The sequence below is a fragment of the Bos javanicus genome, chromosome 8 (genome assembly GCF_032452875.1).
Source record: "Bos javanicus breed banteng chromosome 8, ARS-OSU_banteng_1.0, whole genome shotgun sequence".
Classification (NCBI taxonomy): domain Eukaryota; kingdom Metazoa; phylum Chordata; class Mammalia; order Artiodactyla; family Bovidae; genus Bos; species Bos javanicus.
The window spans coordinates 23558336-23582261 of NC_083875.1; the positions used below are offsets into that span (position 1 = coordinate 23558336).

Sequence of the window (23926 nt, forward strand, 5' to 3'; positions counted from 1 at the left end):
CTGATGAAGAGGAGGGACTGGGAGCAGCAGGAAGCTCTACTCTCACACAATCTGGGGCTCCTGAGTGTAGCCCACACCGGAGGTTCATTTCGTCTTCTAAAACATCCAGACGACTTTAGTAGCAGTCACAGAGGACAGTCCTTTATTTATAATACAAAGTTTGCAAATTAGCCTGAGAATGTGGAACTTAGGCAATGATAGCAATCTTTCATATCAATATAAGCAATAGTAACCTCTTTACTCCGCCCTCAGTCCAAGCAAGAGCAGCTTTGACTGCAAGTTCCTTAACACAGTCAAGGGTCTGCATGTTGAATCCCTAAGTGTTCATTCTAGGAGAGGGAAAGCCCGCAGGACTGTGAAGAGCCCAGGAGCCCAACTTCCCTCCCTTTTGAGCAGGGCCTTGTACATAGTGGAGAGAAATCCTACAGCACTTGAAGTTCTTTGCTGAGGAAGAGATTCTAGAAAAGTTTTCCACTCTCCTAGAATACTGACGTCTTGTTCCTGGTCAGGGAACTAGAGCCTACAGTCTACAACCAAGACTTCCCATGCCACAAGTAAAGATCCTATCTGACGCAAGGAATATGGTAGATCCAGCATGCCGCAACTAAGACCTGGCACAGCCTAATAAATACATAAAATAAATGCATTTAAAATTCTTAAAAAACCCAAAGAAACCCAACCCATCAATGTGATCATAACACAAGGTGAGATATTAGGGAGATTAGGGTTACAATCAATAAAATTGTTATCATTTTTAATATCATAATTATTGTTACCTAGATTAAGATCAGGATCTTTTGGAATCATTTCATTCCCTTTCATTCTAGTTTTTTCAAAGCAACTTCTCATTGCCCAGGTGGATTTGTCATAGATGCACAGCAAGGCTGGTCTCCTTGACCCTGTGAGAGAGGGTTAGTGTTCTAGCAATGGGAGTTCTGATTGCTGTCTCCCATAATCTAGTGTGTGTGACTTCTTCCTTCTCCCCTTATACACACCACATACGGATTAAAGGAAAGAACAATCAGGTGGCTGGTCTTACAAAGCTGAGGGCAGTCCAGGGACTCAGGACTTGGCCTTCGTTGAGCTTCTCTTAGAGGCAGCCATGTCTCAGCCTTCCTGTTGTTCATATTGACCTGATCCTTCCCCTCTGCCTCAGCCTAGGCCCCAGCTATGCGGGACTGAAGTTTGCTAATCCAGAATACATCACTGTGTCAGGGAAGCCACTTCCTTTCTTTCATATTCATGACATTGAGACTTACGCTTGTTTCCTAGTTGCCCACAAAACAACTGTGGAATTTTACTTTCTAGTAAAATTGCAAAGAGAAACAAAAAAATCTAACCTCTTGAAAGTGATGCAGCTCCTCGGGCTTTCTTTAGTTCCCTTTCTTGTTCTCACCTCATCCTGAATTACAACCAGAGAAGGAGCAGTGAGATGAATCTTGTCCAATAAGTCACTAAGTGAATATAAAAAGTTTAAATTAAAAATTACACTCAAGGAAAGAAGGCTATTTCTCCTGATCTAATATATTGGGTCTCAATGCCTGAATTCTCAGAGGAGACAGAGAGAGAGGAACAGAGATGCCGGGTAGAATCAACTGCCTGAACAAACAACTGTAACTCACTAGATTCTGTGACATAAGCTTCCACAAGAGACAACACCAGCACTGAACCTCCTTCCTCCAGCTCAGAAACTCTGAGCAGAACAAGTGTTGAACATTTTAATTAAAAGAGTTGAATAATAGAAACTATACTTGGCATAGTAGATATTATTTATCTGGGAAAAGCAAAATGACTGTGGTTGGAAATTCCTTCACCAGCTTACACAAACACACTTTTGCCCTCAGCATCTGAGCACTGCTGATATTTTGGACATTGGGGGAAACGGGTCAGAAGAGGAAGTCAACACCGAGAACTTGGCTCCTTCAAAGAAACACTCCAGGGGAGAGATGGGTTCAGGAAGAGATTTATTTTCCCAACAAATAAACAAGCCCTCCACAGAAGGAGATTTTGAGGCCACAGGATGTGGTGAGCCTGTGCGCAGGGAGGGAGTCCAGCAGGTGAGAAAGGGACTCTGTCACTCCAGAGGACAGGGGGTGGCTCCATGTGATCTCTCCCTTGGGAGTGAGGTGCTGCTGGAAAATACAATTATCCTGGATGTAGAGACTCCTCACCCATGTTCCCTGAGTAGAACCAGGATTCTGGTGGGGGTGTTGGCCCAGTCTGTGGAGGACGACAGGTCTCCAGCAAGAAAATGGTGGAAAGAAAGGGTGATGTCTGTAATGGCCCTGATTTGTGGTTCCCTAAAACAGAACCACATGGACCTGCAGGAACGTGTTCTAGAAGGAAGAAAACCTCATGGACTGATAATAATCAGCCTCTTCTCAAACACTAAGGAAAACCCATCATTTGTTTCAAAGAGATCAAAAGCCACAGTGATCTGGTAAACCCCTAAATAAATACAGAAACCATAGGGCTGAGGGAGCCTGGCTTCCTAGGTAAAGTGAGAGGGGAAAATGGAGCCTAAGATGAGGGCTACAAATGTGTTCCTGGACAAGAGGAGAGGAACATTTATGCATGAGAGACAGGGAGCAATATGTGTGTAATTACAAATGTACTTCAATTCTAACATAAGACGAAGACCTTCTCATTTGATGATAAATATTCATTTGGATAAGCATGTCTGAAGTTACTGGGAAAAGGTAAAATTAATAGTTTAAATTGATGACAATTTCTTTGACCATATTCAGAATACATAACAGAAAACCAAAATAGGAAGTAAAAGTGTATAGAAATGATTAGAAAATGAAAATTACTGTGTTCCCTATTTAATGGCCTTGCTTAAAAGAGTGGCATCAGAGAACCTACCTCAAGGTTCCACCAGACCCCGTCTCAGCCAGCCCAGCAGCAGCCTCATCTTCTCCATGGCCTTCGTGCTCTCTCTACTGATGGCCCTGGTGCTGGTCAGCTACGGCCCGGGAGGATCCCTGGGCTGTGACCTGTCTCAGAACCACGTGCTGGTTGGCAGGGAGAACCTCAGGCTCCTGGGCCAAATGAGGAGACTCTCCCCTCGCTTCTGTCTGCAGGACAGAAAAGACTTCGCTTTCCCACACGAGATGGTGGAGGGTGGCCAGCTCCAGGAGGCCCAGGCCTTTTCTGTGCTCCACGAGATGCTGCAGCAGACCTTCAACCTTTTCAACACAGAGCGCTCCTCTGCTGCCTGGGATACCACCCTCCTGGAGCAGCTCCGCACTGGACTCCATCAGCAGCTGGATGACCTGGACGCCTGCCTGGGGCAGGTGATGGGAGAGGAAGACTCTGCCCTGGGAAGGATGGGCCCCATACTGGCCATGAAGAGGTACTTCCAGGGCATCCATGTCTACCTGCAAGAGAAGGAATACAGCGACTGCGCCTGGGAAATCGTCAGACTAGAAATCATGAGATCCTTGTCTTCATCAACCAGCTTGCAAGAAAGGTTAAGAATGATGGATGGAGACCTGAACTCACCTTGACTGATTCTCACTGACTAATCCACATCACCCTTGCACACTCTGGTGTTGTCATTTCAGAAGACTCTGGTTTCTTCTTTAGCCACCAGATTTATTGAATTAGTTCAGCCAATACATAATAATACTGTATTAGTAAGCAAGTAGATAGATATAAAAGGGGTAGCAGTCCATAAGCAATGACTTTTTGATGTTATTTATTTATATTTTATTTATTTAATGTATTCCTTTATCTCAATATTTTATATTTTCATATAAAATATATATATATGCTTACATTGTATTAAAATTTGGAAAATATATTCCCCTTTCTATTTCATTAAAATTGTAATTTGTTTTATTTATTAAATACTTATCAAGGTAAACTTCTTGAGTTTTTTTTATTTTGAAAATCTAAATCCTTATTTTGTCTATATATACCTATCACAAAACGGTGTTTGTTCCCTTTATACTGTGGAACAGTTCTATCACTTTCAACAAATGTCCGTCAAAAGGTGGAGTTCTTCAAGTTTTCTGGTGGTACAGTTTTTAGGACTCTGAGTTTTCCCTCCAGGGAGCCTTGGTGGGGAATTAAGTTCCTACAAGCTGTCGAGGGTGCCAAAGAGAAAACAGGTAGAAAGGAGATTATGAAATTGTAGAAAATGGTTAGTCTTGATGTCATAGGCGTAACTAATTTATACCCACTCATTAAAGAATGGCTGATAGACATATCTGAGGGAAGCAGTCACCTCCTGCAGGAAAGCTGATGCCATACGGTGTGGACTGGCTGCTCCTGACTCCTATTCCTCTGCCTCCCACCTTCTCCTCAGCACTGCCTTACTGAGCAATTCACTCCCTTCCACAATACCTTCACTGCCTCCACACAGGAGCTCTGTTCTGTGCTGGTTTCTTCTAGCTGCATGGTGTAGTCAGAGTGGAAGCCCAAGTGAAAGGAGAGTCCTAGAAATTCCAAAACCTCTGAATCCCAGCTCTGCTATTTACCAACAGTGTGACCCTGAAAAATCTCACAAACACAACAGGTCAGTTTCCTCATCTTTCATTTGAGGACAATAAGAGTAGTTTTCACAGACTTACGGTTTGGATTCAATGAGTCCATATCACACAAGATGCATCAAGCGCTCCTGGCAGAAATCATCAGGACAGTGAGAATCACGGAGTGGCTGCCCTCAGCGGGGAGACAGGACAGCCGCCCTGAGACAGCGACTGGAGGGCAGCATGGAAAGGTGCTGGCCCTTTGGCAAAGGTATTTTCTTTCAACTTTGGTGGTTTCATAGTGTTTTCAGTGTGAGAACTTTCCTTGCTGTATGCTGAAGAGAATTCCAATTTCTGGGTTTCATATCTCCAAAAGCACTCCTATGAGTTCATAAAAAGCTCTTTGAGAAAGATGAATTAGCAGAAAATGCTTTGATGTACTACAAAGACGAATAATAGGGAAAGAACAGAGATCTCATATCAATCCAGAAAATCAAACACATGCAGAGGCAGGAAGGAAAGAGCAGGCGCTCTGAAATGTATTTCTGCCCTCCAGTCCTCCGCTGTAAGGGTTGGATCCTAGGTCTCTTTTCTATAAAGTCCCTTGTCCATACTTGCTGGCAATGTCACCTCCAAAAGCCTCTGCATTGCTGCTGCTGCTAAGTCTCTTCAGTCATGTCCAACTCTGTGCAAACCCATAGATGGCAGCCCATTAGGCTCCTCTGTCCCTGGGACTCTCCAGGCAAGAACACTGGAGTGAGTTGCCATTTCCTTCTCCAATGCATGAAAGTAAAAAGTGAAAGTGAAGTCACTGGGTCGTGCCTGACTCTTAGCGACCCCATGGAACGTAGCCCACAGGCTTTTCCGTCCATGGGATTTTCCAGGCAAGAGTACTGGTGTGGGGTGCCATTGCATTCTCCGCATTGCTACTGAAAGGCAAAACCCAACAAAGAGTTCAGAAACCAATTGTTACCCTTCTCATACTAAAGAAGTGGGAAACATTATTAATGACTGAAGTGTGATTTTCTGAAACCCCCAGGGACTCATGCCAGGTGGCACCTTCCAGGATTGCTGCAGCTAGTGCCCTTGCCCCCAGGGCAAGCCCCTGCTGACCCACCTCCACAGGAGACTCCACCTTTAGCAGGTAGGTCTGGTTCAGTCTCCTTCGGGGTCACTGCTGCTCAGTTCCCCTGGGTCTTGGTGCTCGCAAGATTTTGTTTGTCCCCTTTGAGAATGGAGTCTCTCTTCCACACAGTCCTGTGGAAGACTTGTAATCATATATTGCTGACCTTTAAAGTCAGATTTCCTGGGGATTTCTAGGCCCTTTGCTGGATTCGCAGACCTGGAAGCCTGACGTGAGTCTTAGATCCTTCACAACAGTGAGAGAACTTTTTTGGTTGTATTGTTTTCCAGTTTGTTGGTTTCCCAACTGGCAGGTATGCAGTTTATTTTTATTGTGCTTGAGTGCCTCCTACCATCTCATTATAATTCCTTTTTTGTCTTTGGACATGGGGTATCTTTTCTGGGTGGGCTCCAGAGTCCTCCTGTGGATGGTTTTTAACAGCTCCTTGAGAATTCAGTGCTCTTGCAGGAGATGAGTGCATGTCCTTCTACTCTGCCATCTTGAACCAGAAGCTAAGCCAAAACTTTGATATTTGACCATCTGAAATATGTTGAAGCATCTCATGCACACCCACCATATCTTTTATTCAGCACCATGGACCTACGTTTGGCTGAGATTTGAACAGGAGGTTAATTACTGGAAATAGGTATGTTCTTTATCTTCAAACAGTAAGATTTTCTAAGAAGGAGTTTAATAATCAATATGTCAACATGCTGAACAGAAAATATTATTATTGAGGTATACCCAAGTACCTGCAGTAACAAGCTAGGGTTCATTTATAAAATTGATAAACAAAGATCCCAGCAATTTATACATTTCATTCACCATATTTCAACTTTTATTATTTTAAGAATTTCTTATAGTCTGTAGTTTCCAAGATCAAAGTCTTTCTTTTCATTTTAAACACCTGTCCCCTACACACATCCTCCATCAGGACCTTCTAACTGAGAGTTCCTTAAATGGGGAGGAATTGACTCCACAGATCAGGAGCAAGTCTCCATTTCTTATGCCCACCCAGCATCCTGCACAATGGTAGGATACTACTGGTCCTCAGGGTTGTCAATAAAAGTGTAAGTGTAATAATGATAACAATAATGATGATAAGCTTAAAAGAGTTTTACCAATTAAACTGTTTGAAAACGACAATCTTGCTACATTTTTTGTCTTTATTTTTTGTGGGTTACTCTTGTCTTCTCAGGTGACCAGTATATTTGTTATCTGGGCATCTCTTTAGTTCTCCCTCAATTTTCTCCATCATTTCGTCCAGTCGATTTTTCTGTCCTATGCTACAGTTTTCTCAGCTTTAAAATAGGGAAATGGGAGTGGATACATATGTGCTTGGAGAAGGCAATGGCACCCCACTCCAGTACTCTTGCCTGGAAAATCCCATGGATGGAGGAGCCTGGTGGGCTGCAGTCCATGGGGTCGCTAGGAGTCGGACACGACTGAGCGACTTCACTTTCATGCATTGGAGAAGGAACTGCAACCCACTCCAGTGTTCCTGCCTGGAGAACCCCAGGGGCGGGGGAGCCTGTGGGCCGCCGTCTGTGGGGTCACAGAGTCGGACGCGACTGACGCGACTCGGCAGCAGCACATATGTACTTATAGTTGGTTTACATTGTTGTGCAGCAGAAACCAACACAACAGTGTAAAGCAATTATTCTCCAACTAAAAGCAAAATAGGGATAATGAGAATACTGTACTCCATTCAATATAGCATCTCATGTTATTTACTCTATATGATGATGATATAACAACTTACAAAATTATCATATATGAGTAGATTATATAAAGCATCCGGGACACATTAAACATAGCTGTGAGAGTTCTTACAGTGACAGGTGTATACGAAGCTTTCACCATTATTTCATATCTACCTTAAATAGGATTATGCCATATCTGTGTTTGTTCAACTCTAATTTTTAATGCAAAACTTCTACCTCTGTAAGTTAGAATAGGTTAACCTTTTCTAGTATTGTACAAAGAATATCTATACATTTTTAAATTTTACTAGCAAATGAAATGATCTCATAGCTGTAGCAAGCACACTGAGATATTTACTGGGCATCAAGTCAACATGCAATCAGAACATTTGGCATATAAGGTGCCTATTAAGTAGCTAATGGTATATTAAGTGGAAACCTACATTATGCTTAATACAAAACCATCTTGATTATGAATTTTAAAGCAGCTTATGTGTATGAAATGACAGTTTTAAAAAGTGAATAAAACTCTCCAATGCAAAGCTATGTATAAATTTGAAAGTTTAACATAAGATCCTAGGCTAAAAGAGACGAGAAGAAAGAAAGATTTTGAAAATTGAGATGAATTATTTATGGTAGTTACTGGGTCATAAGTTTGTCAACTACAGCTTTCGCTCAATTGAACTGAGATGAACAAAGAAGTCATTTTGAAAACACTTGCAGATGATCTTGTTTGGCATAAGGAAAATATTTAAATGTGCTGTGAATTTCAGACTTATTTATACATTTAAAAATATTTTTCAACTAGTTGAACACTGAAGGAGAAAGTAACCATTTATATTAAATGAAATCATTTTCCCTTTCCCAGGGGCTCCTGTCTCATTCTTGTCCTCATGTCTTCCCACAGAAGGGCCCCAACATCTAGAAGATGCCAGTCCAGACTGTATGTGCCTTTCCCCTTTCCCTGAATCAGTCCTTTCCCCAAAACAGCCCTGAATCTGAAAACACACCACAACATGCTCTGATTTCCAACCATCAATCGTTGCATAAAGGGGCACTGGTGTAAAGCGCTCTGGCTAAAATCTCCCAGGAAGGGGAGAATGGAAGCAGAGGCAGGGGCAGAAACCATAGGCTCCAGGCAAAGTGGCTGCCAAGCTCCCCTGGGCCGTTGGGCAGGAAAAGGAAGTTTCCTCACTGCTCCCGAGGTTCCACGAGATCCCTGGGCCCCAGCAGCGCCTTGCCCGAGCCCGGGGCTCCTGCCGACTGGGACTCCTCGGTTTTCCTTGGTGGATCCCACACTAGAGCTCAAGGCGCTTTACCTGGAGTTGGTGCCCACTGGGCGGGCAGGGCCATTGGTCTGTTACAGGGAGATCTGCGGTGCCCATCCCAGCCACAGAGGTGTCAGGAAGGCGGCCTTGAGCTCCTTGTAGAGCTGTAGCCCTGGGACTCAGTTTTGCTGAAGTGCTGAGTTTGGCGATTCCTGGTCTCTAGGAGGATGGCAATGGTGATGATCATGATTCTTCCGGGCTGGAGAACATCACCCTCCGTGTCATCAGGGAAGGGGCTGGCATCTGGTGAGCTTGGTGATGCTGCAGTTATTGGGCTGTGCCAGCCTTTATCCAGCTGTTCCCAACACCTTCCCCCAAATAAGGTCTTTAAATAGGTCAGAATTGTCACTTTCTACACTTTTATCAGTTTTGTTTTCATGGAGAAACTTTTCCCTTCTATCCTGGGCATCAGAGAATGTCACAGCTTCGAAGCTTCTTTTGTGTTATTACACTGGAAATGAAATATACTCATGGAAAAGTCTCAATCCAAAAGCAGATACTCATCTATATGAGTCAACTCAGCTTAAAATAAAACCCGAAGCTCAATCTAACTCTCTTCTTTAGTCTAAAAGAGAACTCAGAGGTGTGACTACATAGTCTATTCTGACAGTTTAAATTGCAGCAAAATAAATCTAGCCACAACTCTGCATTTCCTTTTTAAGGTCTAATACATAAGGTTTGAATTCTTCCACAATGATTTACAGGCCCATAGTTCTCATTTTCTGATGGTCTACAGATAACAGTGGCATAATACTGAACATGGGTTAATTCACAGTTTCTTTATTCTGTCACCAAAGTGTGCTGACAGCACACACATGTGACAATATGCTTGATGATGTGCATTCCAGAACAGTCAGGCACGAATGGTGACTGCCCTCCTGGGAGCAGGGCAGAGGACACCGAGTCAGGATGAGGAGGAAGGAGGCAACAAGTGCTCAGAGCAGCTGAGGGCCAGTACTCACAGTTGATGAAGAGGAGGGACTGGGAGCAGCAGGAAGCTCTACTCTCACACAATCTGGGGCTCCTGAGTGTAGCCGTTCCAGACTTTTACTTCCTCCTCTAAAAGATGAAGACAACTTTAGTAGCAGCCATAGAGGACATTCTTTACTTCAAATAATACAAGTTTGCAAATTAGGCTGAGAATGTGAAACTTAGTGAATGATAACAGTCTTTCATATCAATATAACCAATTCAGTTCAGTTCAGTTCAGTCGCTCTGTCATATCCGACCCTTTGTGACGCCATGAACTCCAGCACGGCAGGCCTCCCTGTCCATCACCAACTCCCAGAGTCCACACAAACCCATGTCCATTGTGTCAGTGATGCCATCCAACCATCTCATCCTCTGTTGTCCCCTACTCCTCCTGCCCTCAATCTTTCCCAGCATCAGGGTCTTTTCCAATGAGTCAGCTCTCGGCATCAGGTGGCCAAAGTGTTAGAGTTTCAGCTTCAACGTCAGTCCCTCCAATGAACACCCAGGACTGATCTCCTTTAGGATGGACTGGTTGGAGCTCCTGGTACTCCAAGGGACTCTCAAGAGTCTTCTCCAACACCAGAGTTCAAAAGCATCAATTCTTCCGCACTCAGCTTTCTTTATAGTCCAACTCTCACATCCATACATGACCACAGGAAAAACCATAGCCTTGACTAGACAGACCTTTGTTGGTAAAGTAATGTCTCTGCTTTTTAATATGCTGTCTAGGTTGGTCATAACTTTCCTTCAAGGAGCAAGTGTCTTTTAATTTCATGGCTGCAATCACCATCTGCAGTGATTTTGGAGCCCAGAAAAATAAAGTCAGCCACTGTTTCCACTGTTTCCCCATCTATTTGCCATGAAGGGATGGGAACGGATGCCATGATCTTCGTTTTCTGAATGTTGAGCTTTAAGCCAACTTTTTCACTCTCCTCTTTCACTTTCATGAAGAGGCTCTTTAGTTCTTCTTCACTTTCTACCATAAGGGTGGTGTCAACTGCATATCTGAGGTTATTGATTTTTCTCCCCACAATCTTGATTCCAGCTTGTGCTTCTTCCAGCCCAGCATTTCTCATGATGTACTTTGCATATAACCAATAGTAACCTCTTTACTCCACCCTCAGTCCAACCAAGAGAAGTTTTGCCTGCAAGTCTGTTAACACTGTCAAAGGTCTGCATGTTGAGGCCCTAGGAGAGGGACTAGATTCTAGGAGAGGGACTGCCTGCACAACTCTGAAGGAGCCCAGGAACCCACGTTTCCTCCCTTTTGATCAGTGCCTGGTACATTATGGAGAGAAATACCCAGTAGTTTAAGTTCTTTGCAGAGAAACAGATTCTAGGAAAGTTGTCTAATAAAACACACTTGCTCTGCTAATAAATGAGATAATAAGCAGTCCCTTTCCTCAACCTCAGTAAGTTTTAGACCACCTCTGATGCTACTTTTTAAGCTACAGATTATGTTATACTTCAAAATCACACTGAGAGAAAAAGAAATCAGATTTCTGGTTAGGAAATTTTTTAAAGGATATTTTTTGTAAAGGAAATTTTTGTTCTAAAAGAACAAAATGACAGTTTTTTTAAAAAAAGATGTGGAGAGAAGGAAAATGGCTAAAATGCTGTGTTTTGAGGCCCACCAAAACCAAAGTCTGTGAGAGGGGGTTGCCCAAAGGATTGTGAAGGAGCAGATCCCAAGATTCCGTGCTTACAGCAGTCCTAGAACATTATGAAAAGATATCTTACAGCACTTGAATCCTTTTGCTTGGGACCAGCATCTTGAAAAATTGTCTTATAAAATAATAGCTGCTCTGTGAAGAGTATAAATGAGGTAAACAGTCCCTAACATCATCCTCAGTTAGTCTCAGACCACCTCTGGTGATATTATTTTAAGACAGAGATTTTTTTAATGGTTATGAGACCAGGAAATCAGTTATAAAATGTGACAGAGGAGAGGATGACAAGAAATGGGACATCCCTACACTTTCCCTGCCACCAGAGAAGATGGCAACAGTACTTCTAAAGCTATTTCTTGGGTTAGTATTTGGCGTGAAGTAAGAAAGGACTTCTCTTGAGTATGAAATGTTAAAAGGCACCAAGTCTAAGCCATCAAGATAAATAACACTGTAACTCAATATTAAAAAATGAAAATACCAAAATACATGCGCTGAACAAAACATCAAAATTCTCAAGAAAGACAGGAAATGCCCTTTTATTTTCAAGACCATATGTGTCTTACAAAGAAAGGCTTCACATTGCCAATGAAATCTGGGCAATTTTCATTTCACCTATAAAATTCTTCCCAAAGAAAATGAAAAGATCAGACGTGGTAAATGCCCTCAATGCTTTGTACAGCACACTGCCTCTTCTTCCTCTGGTTCCTCTCTCCTTCTCTCTCTTCCATCTTCTTCCTTTCTTTTTGACTGCACAGCACAGCTTGTGGGATCTTAATTCCCAGACCAGGCATCAAATTCGCACCTCCTGCACTGAAAGCACAGTCTTACTCATTGAACCAGGGACATCTGCACTAATCCTTTTTTCTACACTACACTCAAGGTGGGGTGCTGGCAGTGGTGTTTCAGAAACTCAGCTTAAATAAAAATTACTTAAGACTGTCACAGAGTCACAAGAAATTGTCAAACAAATATAGAAGTGAGCTTGAATATATTAATGAGTTGGCTTCCATTTTAATGGAAGTAAAGTAAAATCATATTAAATTCTTGTTTCAGTATAAATAAAACATAGCTTTAAAAGAATTTAATAAAATACTAATAAATATTAAATTATTTTAATACTCATATTTTAATATATTATCTAACATTTAAATATTTTCATAAAATGAATATTTCAATACTCACATATTTAATATCATATATTTAATATTTAAAGAATATTTCAAAATAAAAATTTAAATATTTAATGATACATATATAATTAAATATAAATTTAAATGCATAAAAATACAGCGCTGTGAGTTTGAATATTCTTACTTTCAGCTGTTCAATACTGTTTAATATTGAACAGTATTCAATATTGAACAGCTGAACTGTTCAACTGTTCAGCTGTTTAATACTTCCCTACTTCAAGGCCAGTTCCTTGAACGACACCCTGAGAGTCCCAGGGCATCTCCAGGGGCGCACAGCACCCCTGTCCTCGGGTGGCCGCGCTCCGACTCACCCGCAGGGCGTCCCCAACACCGTCCAGTCGTCCCATGGCCGCCGCCAAGTTCCCCTTTCCGTGAGCTGTCCTTTCATCGGGCCAGAAAGGAGCCCGAATCTGTAAAATCGGCCCCAACTCGCTCTGATTCTCCGCTTCAAACGCCTCCCAAAACGCCTTTTCTTTGTAGAAGTGGCCTCGCTCAAGTTTCTGTGCGAAAAGAAAGCACAACACTCAGGGGAAAGCAGAAAACGCAAGGTTCCAGGCTTGCTACCACACAAAATGTCTCTGGCTAGGGCTCAGATTGAAGATTTCTTAGTGCACTACTCAAGGAGCACCAACTTAGTCTCTGAGCAGCGACGCCTTTCCTGCTGAAACGGCTGCCACACCCGCTGAAACGGTCTCAGAACTCGCAAACTCACTAATAAAACCGATAAGAAGACATCATCCGCCCTGTTGTGAACGCCCAGAGAAGAGCACTGTGCCAGGACCAGGGGAAGAAACGTTTCGCTCATTGATTAGCGGTGTCCGCGCGCCGCCTGTTGGCCTTTCAGTGAATCGCGGAAACTATAGCCAACATCTATTTGCTAGTGGCAGGAGTGGTGCTCTGCTCCATCTCTGTTTGTTCTCTTGACAACAAATTCTTCATACATTTGAAACAGATGAAAACGATCCCCTCTCAGTCATGCCTAGAGCACAAACACCACTTCAAGTTTCCTTGGAGAAGAGAGAATATCACCCCAATCCAGATGACTCAAGGCACCTGTTATCACCAACGGATGCTCCAGCAGATCTCAGCCTCTTCACCACGGAGAGCAGCTGTGCTGCTTGGAACAGCGCCCTCCTCAACAAACTACTCCAGCCTGAATGAGAGCCTGGAACAGCTGGAAGAAGTGGCTCTGGATTGTCCCCATTTGGGAATTGCTGTCCGGAAGTATTTCCAAGGAATCCATCTCTACCTGAAGGGAAAGGAATACAGCCCCTGTGCCTGGGAGGTTGTCAGAGTGCAAATTGAAAAGTGCCTTTCCCTCATGTAAGAATCCTCAAAATAATTCAACAGATACAATGAAAATTACACTTGTGACAACTTTTCATTCAATCAGACTGTTGTTTGCTTAAGCCTCCAAAGTGATCATCTGTTTGCTTACAAGCTGAAAAATGTCTGAAATGAAAATCACAATTTTACAAAAATATTTAGACAGAGAATCGCAATCTCTTTTCTTAAATAAATAATTTTATAACATAATTTAAAAGATTTTTTTATGTGTTTTAAGGGTATTTGTTATTTTCAACATATGAAATTTATTTTTTTATGGAAACGTTAAGAGAGTATGTTGTTAAAGGTATTTGTCAGTTAACCTAATGCTTAGCTTCTTTAACGTGTAAACAGCAAAGTGTAAGGAATTTGATCTACTGGACACTTTTCTTTCCTTCTTTGAAGAACACAATGCAGGCCTTGATCAGGTGAATCTTCTAGTTTGCCCTCCTCCAAAGAGTGAGTTGAGAACATTGGTGCCATTGTTTTGAGATTTTTTCCATCATCAACCTGTGATTCCAAATTTGTCGGTCACACTTGAGTCTATTCTCCTTGAAGGCAAAGAGAAAAGTCTGGTGGATCACATGGGATGCTTCCAAGGAGCAGGACCAGATGGGGTAATAGCACTTCTCACATCACACGGCCTTGACTTATCCTCATGGGAGTCTCATGGCAAGGAACTTGGGAAATAATTGGATGATTAAGAGAGGAGAAGACAAGTTCAGTGCACAAGACCATTTTTTCATTTTTGCACTATTTGTCCTAATGGAGCTCTGGGTGGGTGTGCAAGGGGAAAACCAATGTTCTTGTTGCACACACTCTGACAAACTCTTATATCACAGTTTCAGCTTGGGGAAGATGACAGAGCTGTCAGTCAGAGTTCACAGCATTATAGACTATTTGAAGGAAGCATTCAGGTTGAGTCCCAAAGGCATAGGCCAATGAGGAAAACATCTACAAGTGTAGACAAGGTGTTTCCTTATTACCTGAGGGAGACAAGGAAAGAGTGATCAGGCAGCTCCTTGCAAGTACTTGAGAATCACTGAACGAAAGTGCACAGTGGGTCTTCCACTCACCACACCTTCCAAATATTGAAAATGCAAACTTGAAGAAAATATTTCTGCAAATGATCTTTAAAATTCTCTCACACATTATTTCATCATACGCTCCCTGGTAGACCATGAAGAATATTTAAATTATTGTGTTATCACATCATATCTATTAACAGATGTTGGTATTATTGTTTCTCCTAACATTACCATCCTTGTGAATTGATGTTACATGAATATTGATTGAACTCAAGAAATGTTACAGCCTAGAAGAAATGTCTAGGAAACGGGGTTGAGGAAGTTGATTTCTCTTTTCAGGTATTTTACAGACTCCTGGAGGTATTCTTAGGATAAAATATGGCATGTTATATCTTAGTATTCAAGCTTCTTCAACAAAAGAGCATAGACGGGGTATTTGACAAGATCAGAAATGTATTGCTGCAAGTTAGTTCTCGAGTCTGGATATCCGAGAACCGGATGTCAGTGTGGTCCAGTTGTGGTGAGAGCCTGCTTCAGGTCTCACACTGCAGAGTTCTCCTTGTATGATCACAGGGCAGGAGAGGGAGTAGTTTATATCCACCTCTTTTATAAGGGCACTATTTTCTTTTGTGAGATCTCCATCCCCACACCCTAAGAATATCCCCAAAGGTCTGTCACATGATATAATTAGTTTGGGGTTTAGGACTTCCAAGATATGAATTTTGTGGGGTGCTAACCATTCAGAAAAGATCTTCACAACCAATATAATCATGATGGGGTGGTCACTCACCTAGAGCCAGACATCCTGGAATGTGAAGTCATGTAGGCCTTGGAAAGCATCACTACGAACAAAGCTAGTGGAGGCGATGGAATTCCAGTTGAGCTATTTCAAGTCCTGAAAGATGATGCTGTGAAAGTGTTGTACTCTATATGTCAGCAAATTTGGAAAACTCAGCAATGGCCACAGGACTGGAAAAGTCAGTTTTCATTCCAATCCCAAAGAAAGGCAATGCCAAAGAATGCTCAAACTACCACACAATTGCACTCGTCTCACACACTAGTAAAGTAATGCTCAAAATTCTCCAAGCCAGGCCTCAGCAATATGTGAACTGTGAACTTCCAGATATTCAAGCTGGTTTCAGAAAAGGCAGAGGAACCAGAGATCAAACTGCCAACATCCACTGCATCATCAAAAAAGCAAGAGAGTTCCAGAAAAACATCTATTTCTACTTTATTGACTATGCCAAAGCCTTTGTTTGTGTGGATCACAATGAACTGTGGAAAATTCTGAAAGAGATGGGAACACCTGACCTGCCTCTTGAGAAACCTATATGCAGGTCTGGAAGCAACAGTTAGAACTGGACATGGAACAACAGACTGGTTCCAAATAGGAAAAGGAGTACGTCAAGACTGTATATTGTCACCCTGCTTGTTTAACTTGTATGCAGAGTACATCATGAGAAACACTGGGCTGGAGAAAGCACAAGCTGGAATCAAGATTGCAGGAGAAACATCAATAATCTCAGATATGCAGATGACACCACCCTTATGGCAGAAAGTGAAGAGGAACTCAAAAGCCTCTTGATGGAAGTGAAAGTGGAGAGTGAAAAAGTTGGCTTAAAGCTCAACATTCAGAAAACGAAGATCATGGCATCTGGTCCCATCACTTCAAGGGAAATAGATGGGGAAACAGTGGAAACAGTTGTCAGACCTTATTTTTTCGGCTCCAATATCACTGCAAGTGGTGACTGCAGCCATGAAATTAAAAGATGCTTACTCCTTAGCAGGAAAGTTATGACCAACCTAGATAGCATATTCAAAAGCAGAGACATTACTTTGCCAACAAAGGTCCGTCTAGTCAAGGCTATGGTTTTTCCAGTGGTCATATATGGATGTGAGAGTTGGACTGTGAAGAAAGCTGAGTGCCTAAAAATTGATGCTTTTGAACTATGGCGAAGACTCTTGAGAGTGTCTTGGACTGCAAGAGATCCAACCAGTCCATCCTTAAGGAGATCAGTTCTGGGTGTTCATTGGAGGGACTGATGTTGAAGCTGAAACTCCAATACTTTGGCCACCTGATGTGGAGAGCTGACTCATTGGAAAAGACTCTGATGCTGGGAGGGATTAGGGGCAGGAGGAGAAAGAGAGACAGGATGAGATGGCTGGATGGGATCACCGACTCAATGGACATGAGTCTGGGTGCAATCCGGGAGTTGGTGATGGACAGGGAGGCCTGGCATGCTGCGATTCATGGGGTCGCAAAGAGTCGAACACGACTGAGCAACTAAACTGAATTGAACTGTCTGAACCATTCAGAACATAAAGGGCTTTAAAGTCTACATGCTTGTAAGAATATAGTCACCCTGAGCCAAAAAAAAAAAAAAGAGCAGGTTAGCAGACAAAAAAAAGGAAATCAGGGATTTATATCCAAAATCTAGATTTTCAACCTGTCATAAGGCTTTAATTATTATGTGTCAAATACTGTAAAACATATTGAAATGGAACTCAACAGCCAATGCAGTGGAATAAAATGGAGCATGAAAATGATCATTCATCATTCTTTGTGAGGATTATCTGAAGTATCTGGATCAGTGTAGTACTAATTGCCATGTTGGTAAAGATACACCAAGAGTATTGTGGTAAACTGCCTTGTTGCTCTCAGCTATGAGCCTCAGGGAGAGTTTGAGTTCAGATACATGGCTCTGTATATCACACCGGGCATGTTCTTTCCTGTCATGACCTCAGTTGAATTCAGTCCTGCAATCGTGTCCAAATCTTTGCAACCCCATGCACTTCAGCATGCCAGGCTTCCCTGCCCTTCACCAACTCCCAGAGCTTGTTCAAACTCATGTCCATCGAGTCAGTGATGCCATCCAATCATATCATCCTCTGTCATCCCCTTCTCCTCCTGCCTTCAATCATTTCCAGCATCAGGATCTTTTCTAATAAGTCGGTTCTTCACATCAGGTGGTAAAAGTATTGGAGTTTTAGCCTCAGCATCAGTCCTTTCAATGAATATTCAGGACTAATTTTCTTTAGGATGGACTCGTTGGATCTCCTTGCAGTCCAAGGGACTCTCAAGAGTCTTCTCCAACACCACAGTTCAAAAGCATCAATTCTTTGGTGCTCAGCTTCCTTTGTAGTCCAACACTCACATCCATACATGACTACTGGAAAAAACATGGCTTTAACTAGACGGACCTTTGTCAGGAAAGTAATGTCTCTGCTTTTGAATATGCTGTCTAGGTTTGTCATAACTTTTCTTCCAAGGAACAAGTGTCTTTTAATTTCATGGCTGCAGTCACCATCTGCAGTGATTTTGGAGCCCAAGAAAATAAAGTCTGTCTCTCTTTCCATTCTTTCCCCTAGTGATGGGACCAGATGCCATGATCTTCATTTTCTGAATGTTTTAAGTGTTAAACCAGCTTTTTTACTCTCCTCTTTCACTTTCATCTTTACAGAAAGTGTTCCTTTAGTTCCTCTTTGCTTTCTGCCATAAGAGTGGTGTCATCTGCATGTCTGAGGTTATTGATATTTCTCCCAGCAATCTTGATTCCAGCTTGTGCTTCATCCAGCCGGCATTTCACATGATGTACTCTGGATATAAGTTAAATAAGCAGACTGGCAGTATACAGTCTTGATGTACTCTTTTCCCAGTTTGGAACCAGTCTTTTGTTCCATGTCCAGTGCTAACTATTCCTTCTTGACCTGCATACAGATTTCTCAGGAGGCAGGTAAGGTGGCCTGGTATTCCTTTCTCTTGAAGAGCTTTTCACAGTTTGTTGTGATCTACACAGTCAAAGGCTTTGGTGTCGTCAATGCAGTAGAAGTAGATGTTTTCTGGAATCATGACCTAGTTGAGGACAATTAGGGGTGAGGCATCCTCCTGAGTTTAACATAGTGCTGGGCAAAGGCTGCAAAGCGTGTTGCACTTGCTACTTGAATCCCCAGACCACACGTGCCTTCAAGGAAGGAGAGGCCCAGTGGTTTTAGCAACAAACTCAGTATGACTGGTACCAGCAGGAATAGAGTGGAAATACCAGCCGTGGTCTATTATAATTCCAGGAAATAGGTCCCAGATGAAGCAAAATAGCTTGGTCATTTGTAAACACCTTCCAGTAGTAGGAGGAAATCTGAGAAACTGCTTTAGCTACAATTACTTGTTGAGGACTTCCCTGATGGTGCAGTGAAGAAGAATCTTTCCTCAGGAGATACAGATTCGATCCCTGGTCCAGGAAGTGTCCACCTGCCACAGAACAACTAAGACAGTGCTCCCCTGTTACTGAGACCCTGCTCTAGAGCCCACACGCTGCAACTCCTGAAGCCTGCATGCTAGAGCCTGAGGAGGACCGCACAGCAAGTAAAGCGGGTACTGCGAGGAAGAGCGATCCCCACTTGCCACAACTGACGAAAGTCCAGGCAAGCAGTGAAGACCCAGTGCATCCAGAAGTGAATAAGTAAATAAATAACCAGAAAACAACTTGTTGAGCGATTACACTGGGCCTGGTACAGAGGATACCACAGAGAAGAAGACAGAGTTCAGTCACTACAGGTCTGATTTGCCAAAGATGATCACATATCTCTTATTTGAAGTTTGGAACATAAGGGGACAAGACAACATAAAATCCACTGTAAAATAAAAGAATTCAGGAGCAGAGCCAAAAGTTAAGTCTTCCCATGAAATAATCAATTTTTTCCACATTCTGAATTAATTACAAAGATGGTTTCCTTTTATTTAAAAGAATAGACTTGGATTGTAACTTGAAAGTCATTTGGAAAATATGAAATTTAATGCAAATGTACAGAGACAGAGATTCACATGAATGGTGATTCCTAAATCATGCTTTCTCACTGGGGATGATATGCTTCCACACATGCAGACATTAGTTTTCTGAAACATGAACAAAGCTTGTCATACAATGATTTATTATTACACTTCAAAACCCAATCTGATACAACAAAATCGGACTCCTTAGTATTTATTTCTCTCTTTGGCATTTCTTGTGTATCATATGTAAGAGGAGCATTGAGATTGAGTTTATGGAATATAAACAAATTGTATACAAGGTCAGTGGTGCAACCTAAGGCGACTTCATGGTTCACTGGAGGACTTTCTCTCCTTCCTTTGCTTCATCTCAAAGTCATCTTGTGAGAGGTGGCCTTTCCATACTTATGAGCAACCATTGGATGTCTTGGGCATGTTGCTTATGTTTGAACCTCAGTGTGATTTGGGCTCCAGAAATTAAATAAAAATGGAAAATTTTATATTTGTAAATAAAATACAAAAATATATATTTTTATGTAATTCTACTGTAGCTGTTCAATATATCCAAGTGTTGAACAGAAAAAAAAAGTTGATAATATCCAGATGAATATCTATCATGAAGTAAAATGAAAAATTACTTTCTGATATGAAAAAAATTCAATGTTAAGTACCTAAAATAAATATTAAAGAACTATTTTAAGTTATTCAACGATTTGAGCAGCTGTGAATGACTTTTAAGAGTGCCTATACCTTGGTTTTATTATAAAATATTTATGTAAGTTCTATTTGAGTATGTAATTTGATACATTCTTACTCATATAAGTAAACATATGACATGAAAAGTCACTCGGAATACTTTTTTATAAAGTTGAAGTATAATTCAGTAGCTTTCTTAGTGTTGTTCTGGTAGATACACTTTTTGGTTCCCTTTGTGTGCTGGGTCAGTCTATAGTACTTTGTTTTTGGTGGACTGTTCTGATTTTGCTTATGGATGTATACATATGCATGTATATTCGGTCACACTTTTTATTGGTAGAGGCCTCTGCATCTACGCTAGGCTTTTTGCAGTTCTGCAGAGTTATCCTTTTGTTTTCTTCTCCTGTTTTCTTTATTTTTCTGTTTTTTTCTCTTTTCTCTTTTTTATAATTTTAACTTTTAATTTTTTAAACATATTATATTATTTCTACACTCATTCCTTTGTGTGCCTTTCCTTCTGCTCTTTTCCCCTTGCAGTTAATTTTTAATGTATATAAATCTTCTTCACCTACCTCTATTTAACTTTGCATATCTATTCTTTCTTTCACTTCTTTCTTTCTTTCCTTTTCTCTCAACATATTTCTTAGTTTTGTTTTCATTGCTTTATTCCCTACTTGGCACCTTGCTTTAGCTTTGTTTTTCAGTCTGTGCTTTAGTTAGTTTTGGATTAACTGGTAAATATAATTTTTGATTTCCTTTGTTCACCGGGTCAGTCTATTGTACTTTAGTTTTGTTGGACTGTTTTGACATTGCTCATGGGTGTATCTGTATATGTGCATATTCCATTATTTTAATTATTATTTACCTGATTTTGTAACTTCCAATGTCTGGGATTCATCTTTGGTTTCTCATTTTTGGATATTTGTTTTAATCTCACTTAATGCCATAACAAACCACTTGCGGAATCTTTGTTCCTGACCAGAAGTCAAGCCCTGAGCCTTTGGAGTGGGAGCACTGATTCCAAGACCCTAGACTACCAGAGAACTAACCCTAGGGGCTATCAAATAGTGAGAACTCACACAAAGGAAACCACCAGCAGCAACCTGTGCAGGATACCTCATCTAAACAACAAATGAAACAAAAATACAAACCCAACCATCAGCAAACAGGACAACCACCTCACTCAGCCTTGCCCATTAGAGGAAGAACAAAGAAACAAAAACTCAGCACAAATTTCACCTATAAGAAACTTACACAAACCACTGGACCAAACTTAGGAGGGCAGAAACAAAAAGGAAGAATGAATTCAACCTTGAAACCTGGGAAAACGAGACCTCAGACAAAATAAGTTAAAAAAAAATAGTAATGAAGAGGCGGAAAAATACTACACAAATGAAAGAACAAACTAGAAACACAGAAGTCAAATAAATGAAGAGGAAATAGGCAAACAACCTGAAAAACAATTCAGAATAATGATAGTAAAGACCATCAAAAGTCTTGAAAGGGAAATGGGGAGAAAACAAGAATCCATTAACAAAGAGCTAGAAGAATTAAAGAATAAGCATACAGAGACAAACAACATAATTACTGAAATTAAAAATACTCTTAGAAGGAATCAATGGCAGAATATCTGAAGCAGAAGAACAAATCAGTGAGCTGGAAGGTAAAATGGTGGAAATAACTTCTGAACAGAAGAATAAAGTAAAAAGAATTAAAAGAACTGAGGAGAGTCTCAGAGACCTCTGGACCATACTAAATTCACCAACATTTGAATTATAGGGGTCCCAGAAGAAGAACGGGGAAGGCAATGGCAACCCACTCCAGGATTTTTGCCTGGAAAATCCCATGGGCAGAGGAGCCTGGTAGGCTGCAGTCCATGGTGTTGCAAAGAGTTGGACATGACTGAGCGATTCACTTTTACTTTTCACTTTAATGCATTGGAGAAGGAAATGGCAGCCCTCTCCAGTGTTCTTGCCTGGAGAATCCCAGGGACGGGGGAGCCTGGTGGGCTGCCATCTATGGGGTTGCAAAGAGTTGGACACGACTGAAGCAACTTAGCAGCAGCAGCTGCAGCAGCAGAAGAAGAAGAGAGAGAGAAAGAAAGGGTATGAGAAAAATTTTGAAGAGATTATAGTTGAAAATTTCCCCAACATGGAAAAGGAACTAGTCAATCAAGTCCAAGACGCACGAAGAGTCCCATACAGGATAAATCCAAGGAGAAACACACCAAGACACATACTAACCTAACTGCTGCTGCTGCTGCTGCTAAGTCACTTCAGTCGTGTCCGACTCTGTGTGACCCCATAGACAGCAGCCCACCAGGCTCCCCCGTCCCTGGGATTCTCCAGGCAAGAACACTGGGGTGGGTTGCCATTTCCTTCTCCAATGCATGAAAGTGAAAAGTGAAAGTGAAGTTGCTCCGTCGTGTCCAACCCTCAGCGACCCCATGGACTGCAGCCTTCCAGCCTCCTCCGTGCATAGGATTTTCCAGGCAAGAGTACTGGAGTGGGATGCCATTGCCTTCTCTGACTAACCTAACAAAGACTAAACACAAAGAAAGAATATTAAAAGCAGCAAGGGAGAAAGAAAAAGTAACATACAAGGCAAACCCCATTGCTTAACAGCTGATCTTTCAACAGAAACTCTGCAGGCCAGAAGGGAATGGCAGGATATATTTAAAGGACTGAAAGGGAAATTTTTACAACCAAGACTACTGCCCCTGGCAAGGATCTCATTCAAAATTGATGGAGAAATAAAAAGCTTTTCAGACAAGCAAAAGTTAAGAGAATTCAGTACCACCAAACCAGTTTTACAGCAAATGTTAAACGGATTTATATAGTCAAGAAATACAACAGAGGAAAGAGGATCTACAAAGTCAACCCCCAACAATTAAGAAAATGGCAATAGGAACATATATATCAATAATTACTTTTAATGTAAATGGATTAAATGCTCCAGCCAAAAGACACAGCCTGGCTGAATGGATACAAAAACAATACCCATATATATGCTGTCTACAAGAGACCCACTTCAGACCTCAAGACACATATAGACTGAAAGTGAGAGGATGCAAAAATACATCCCATGCACATGGGAAGCAAAAGAAAGCTGGAGTAGCAATCCTCGTATCAGACAAAACTGACCTTAAAGAAGATTACAAGAGATAAGGAAGGACACTACATAAAGATCAACAGATCAATCCAAGAGGAAGACATAACAATTGTAAATATCTATGCACCCAACATAGGGGCACCTCAATACATAAGACAAACACTAACAGACATAAAAGAGAAATCAACAGTAACACAATAACAGTAGGAGACTTAAACACCCCACTCACACCAATGGACAGATCATCAAAACAGAAAATTACTAAGGAAACACAAGTCTTAAAATGATACATTAGATGAGATGGATCTCATTGATATCTTCAGGACATTCCATCCAAATGCAGAAGAATACACCTTCTCAAGTGCACATGGAACATCCTCCAGGATAGACCACATCTTGGGTCAAAATCAACCCTCGGTAAATTCAAGAAAATTGAAATCATATCAGGCTTCTTCTCTGACCGCAACACTATGAGACTAGATATTAATTCCAAGAAAAAAATTGTAAGAAACACAAACACATGAAAATTATATAACACG

The 23926-nt window shown here is 41.5% G+C and overlaps 1 protein-coding gene across 1 annotated transcript; it reads left to right on the forward strand.

Moving 5' to 3' along the window:
• The first annotated feature begins 2698 nt into the window (after window positions 1-2698).
• Window positions 2699-3637, forward strand: LOC133252521 (interferon omega-1-like). The gene has a single exon (XM_061425165.1). It carries the CDS (start codon window positions 2829-2831, stop codon window positions 3507-3509), a length of 681 nt encoding a protein of 226 aa, XP_061281149.1. The 5' UTR covers window positions 2699-2828; the 3' UTR covers window positions 3510-3637.
• The last annotated feature ends 20289 nt before the right edge of the window (window positions 3638-23926 follow it).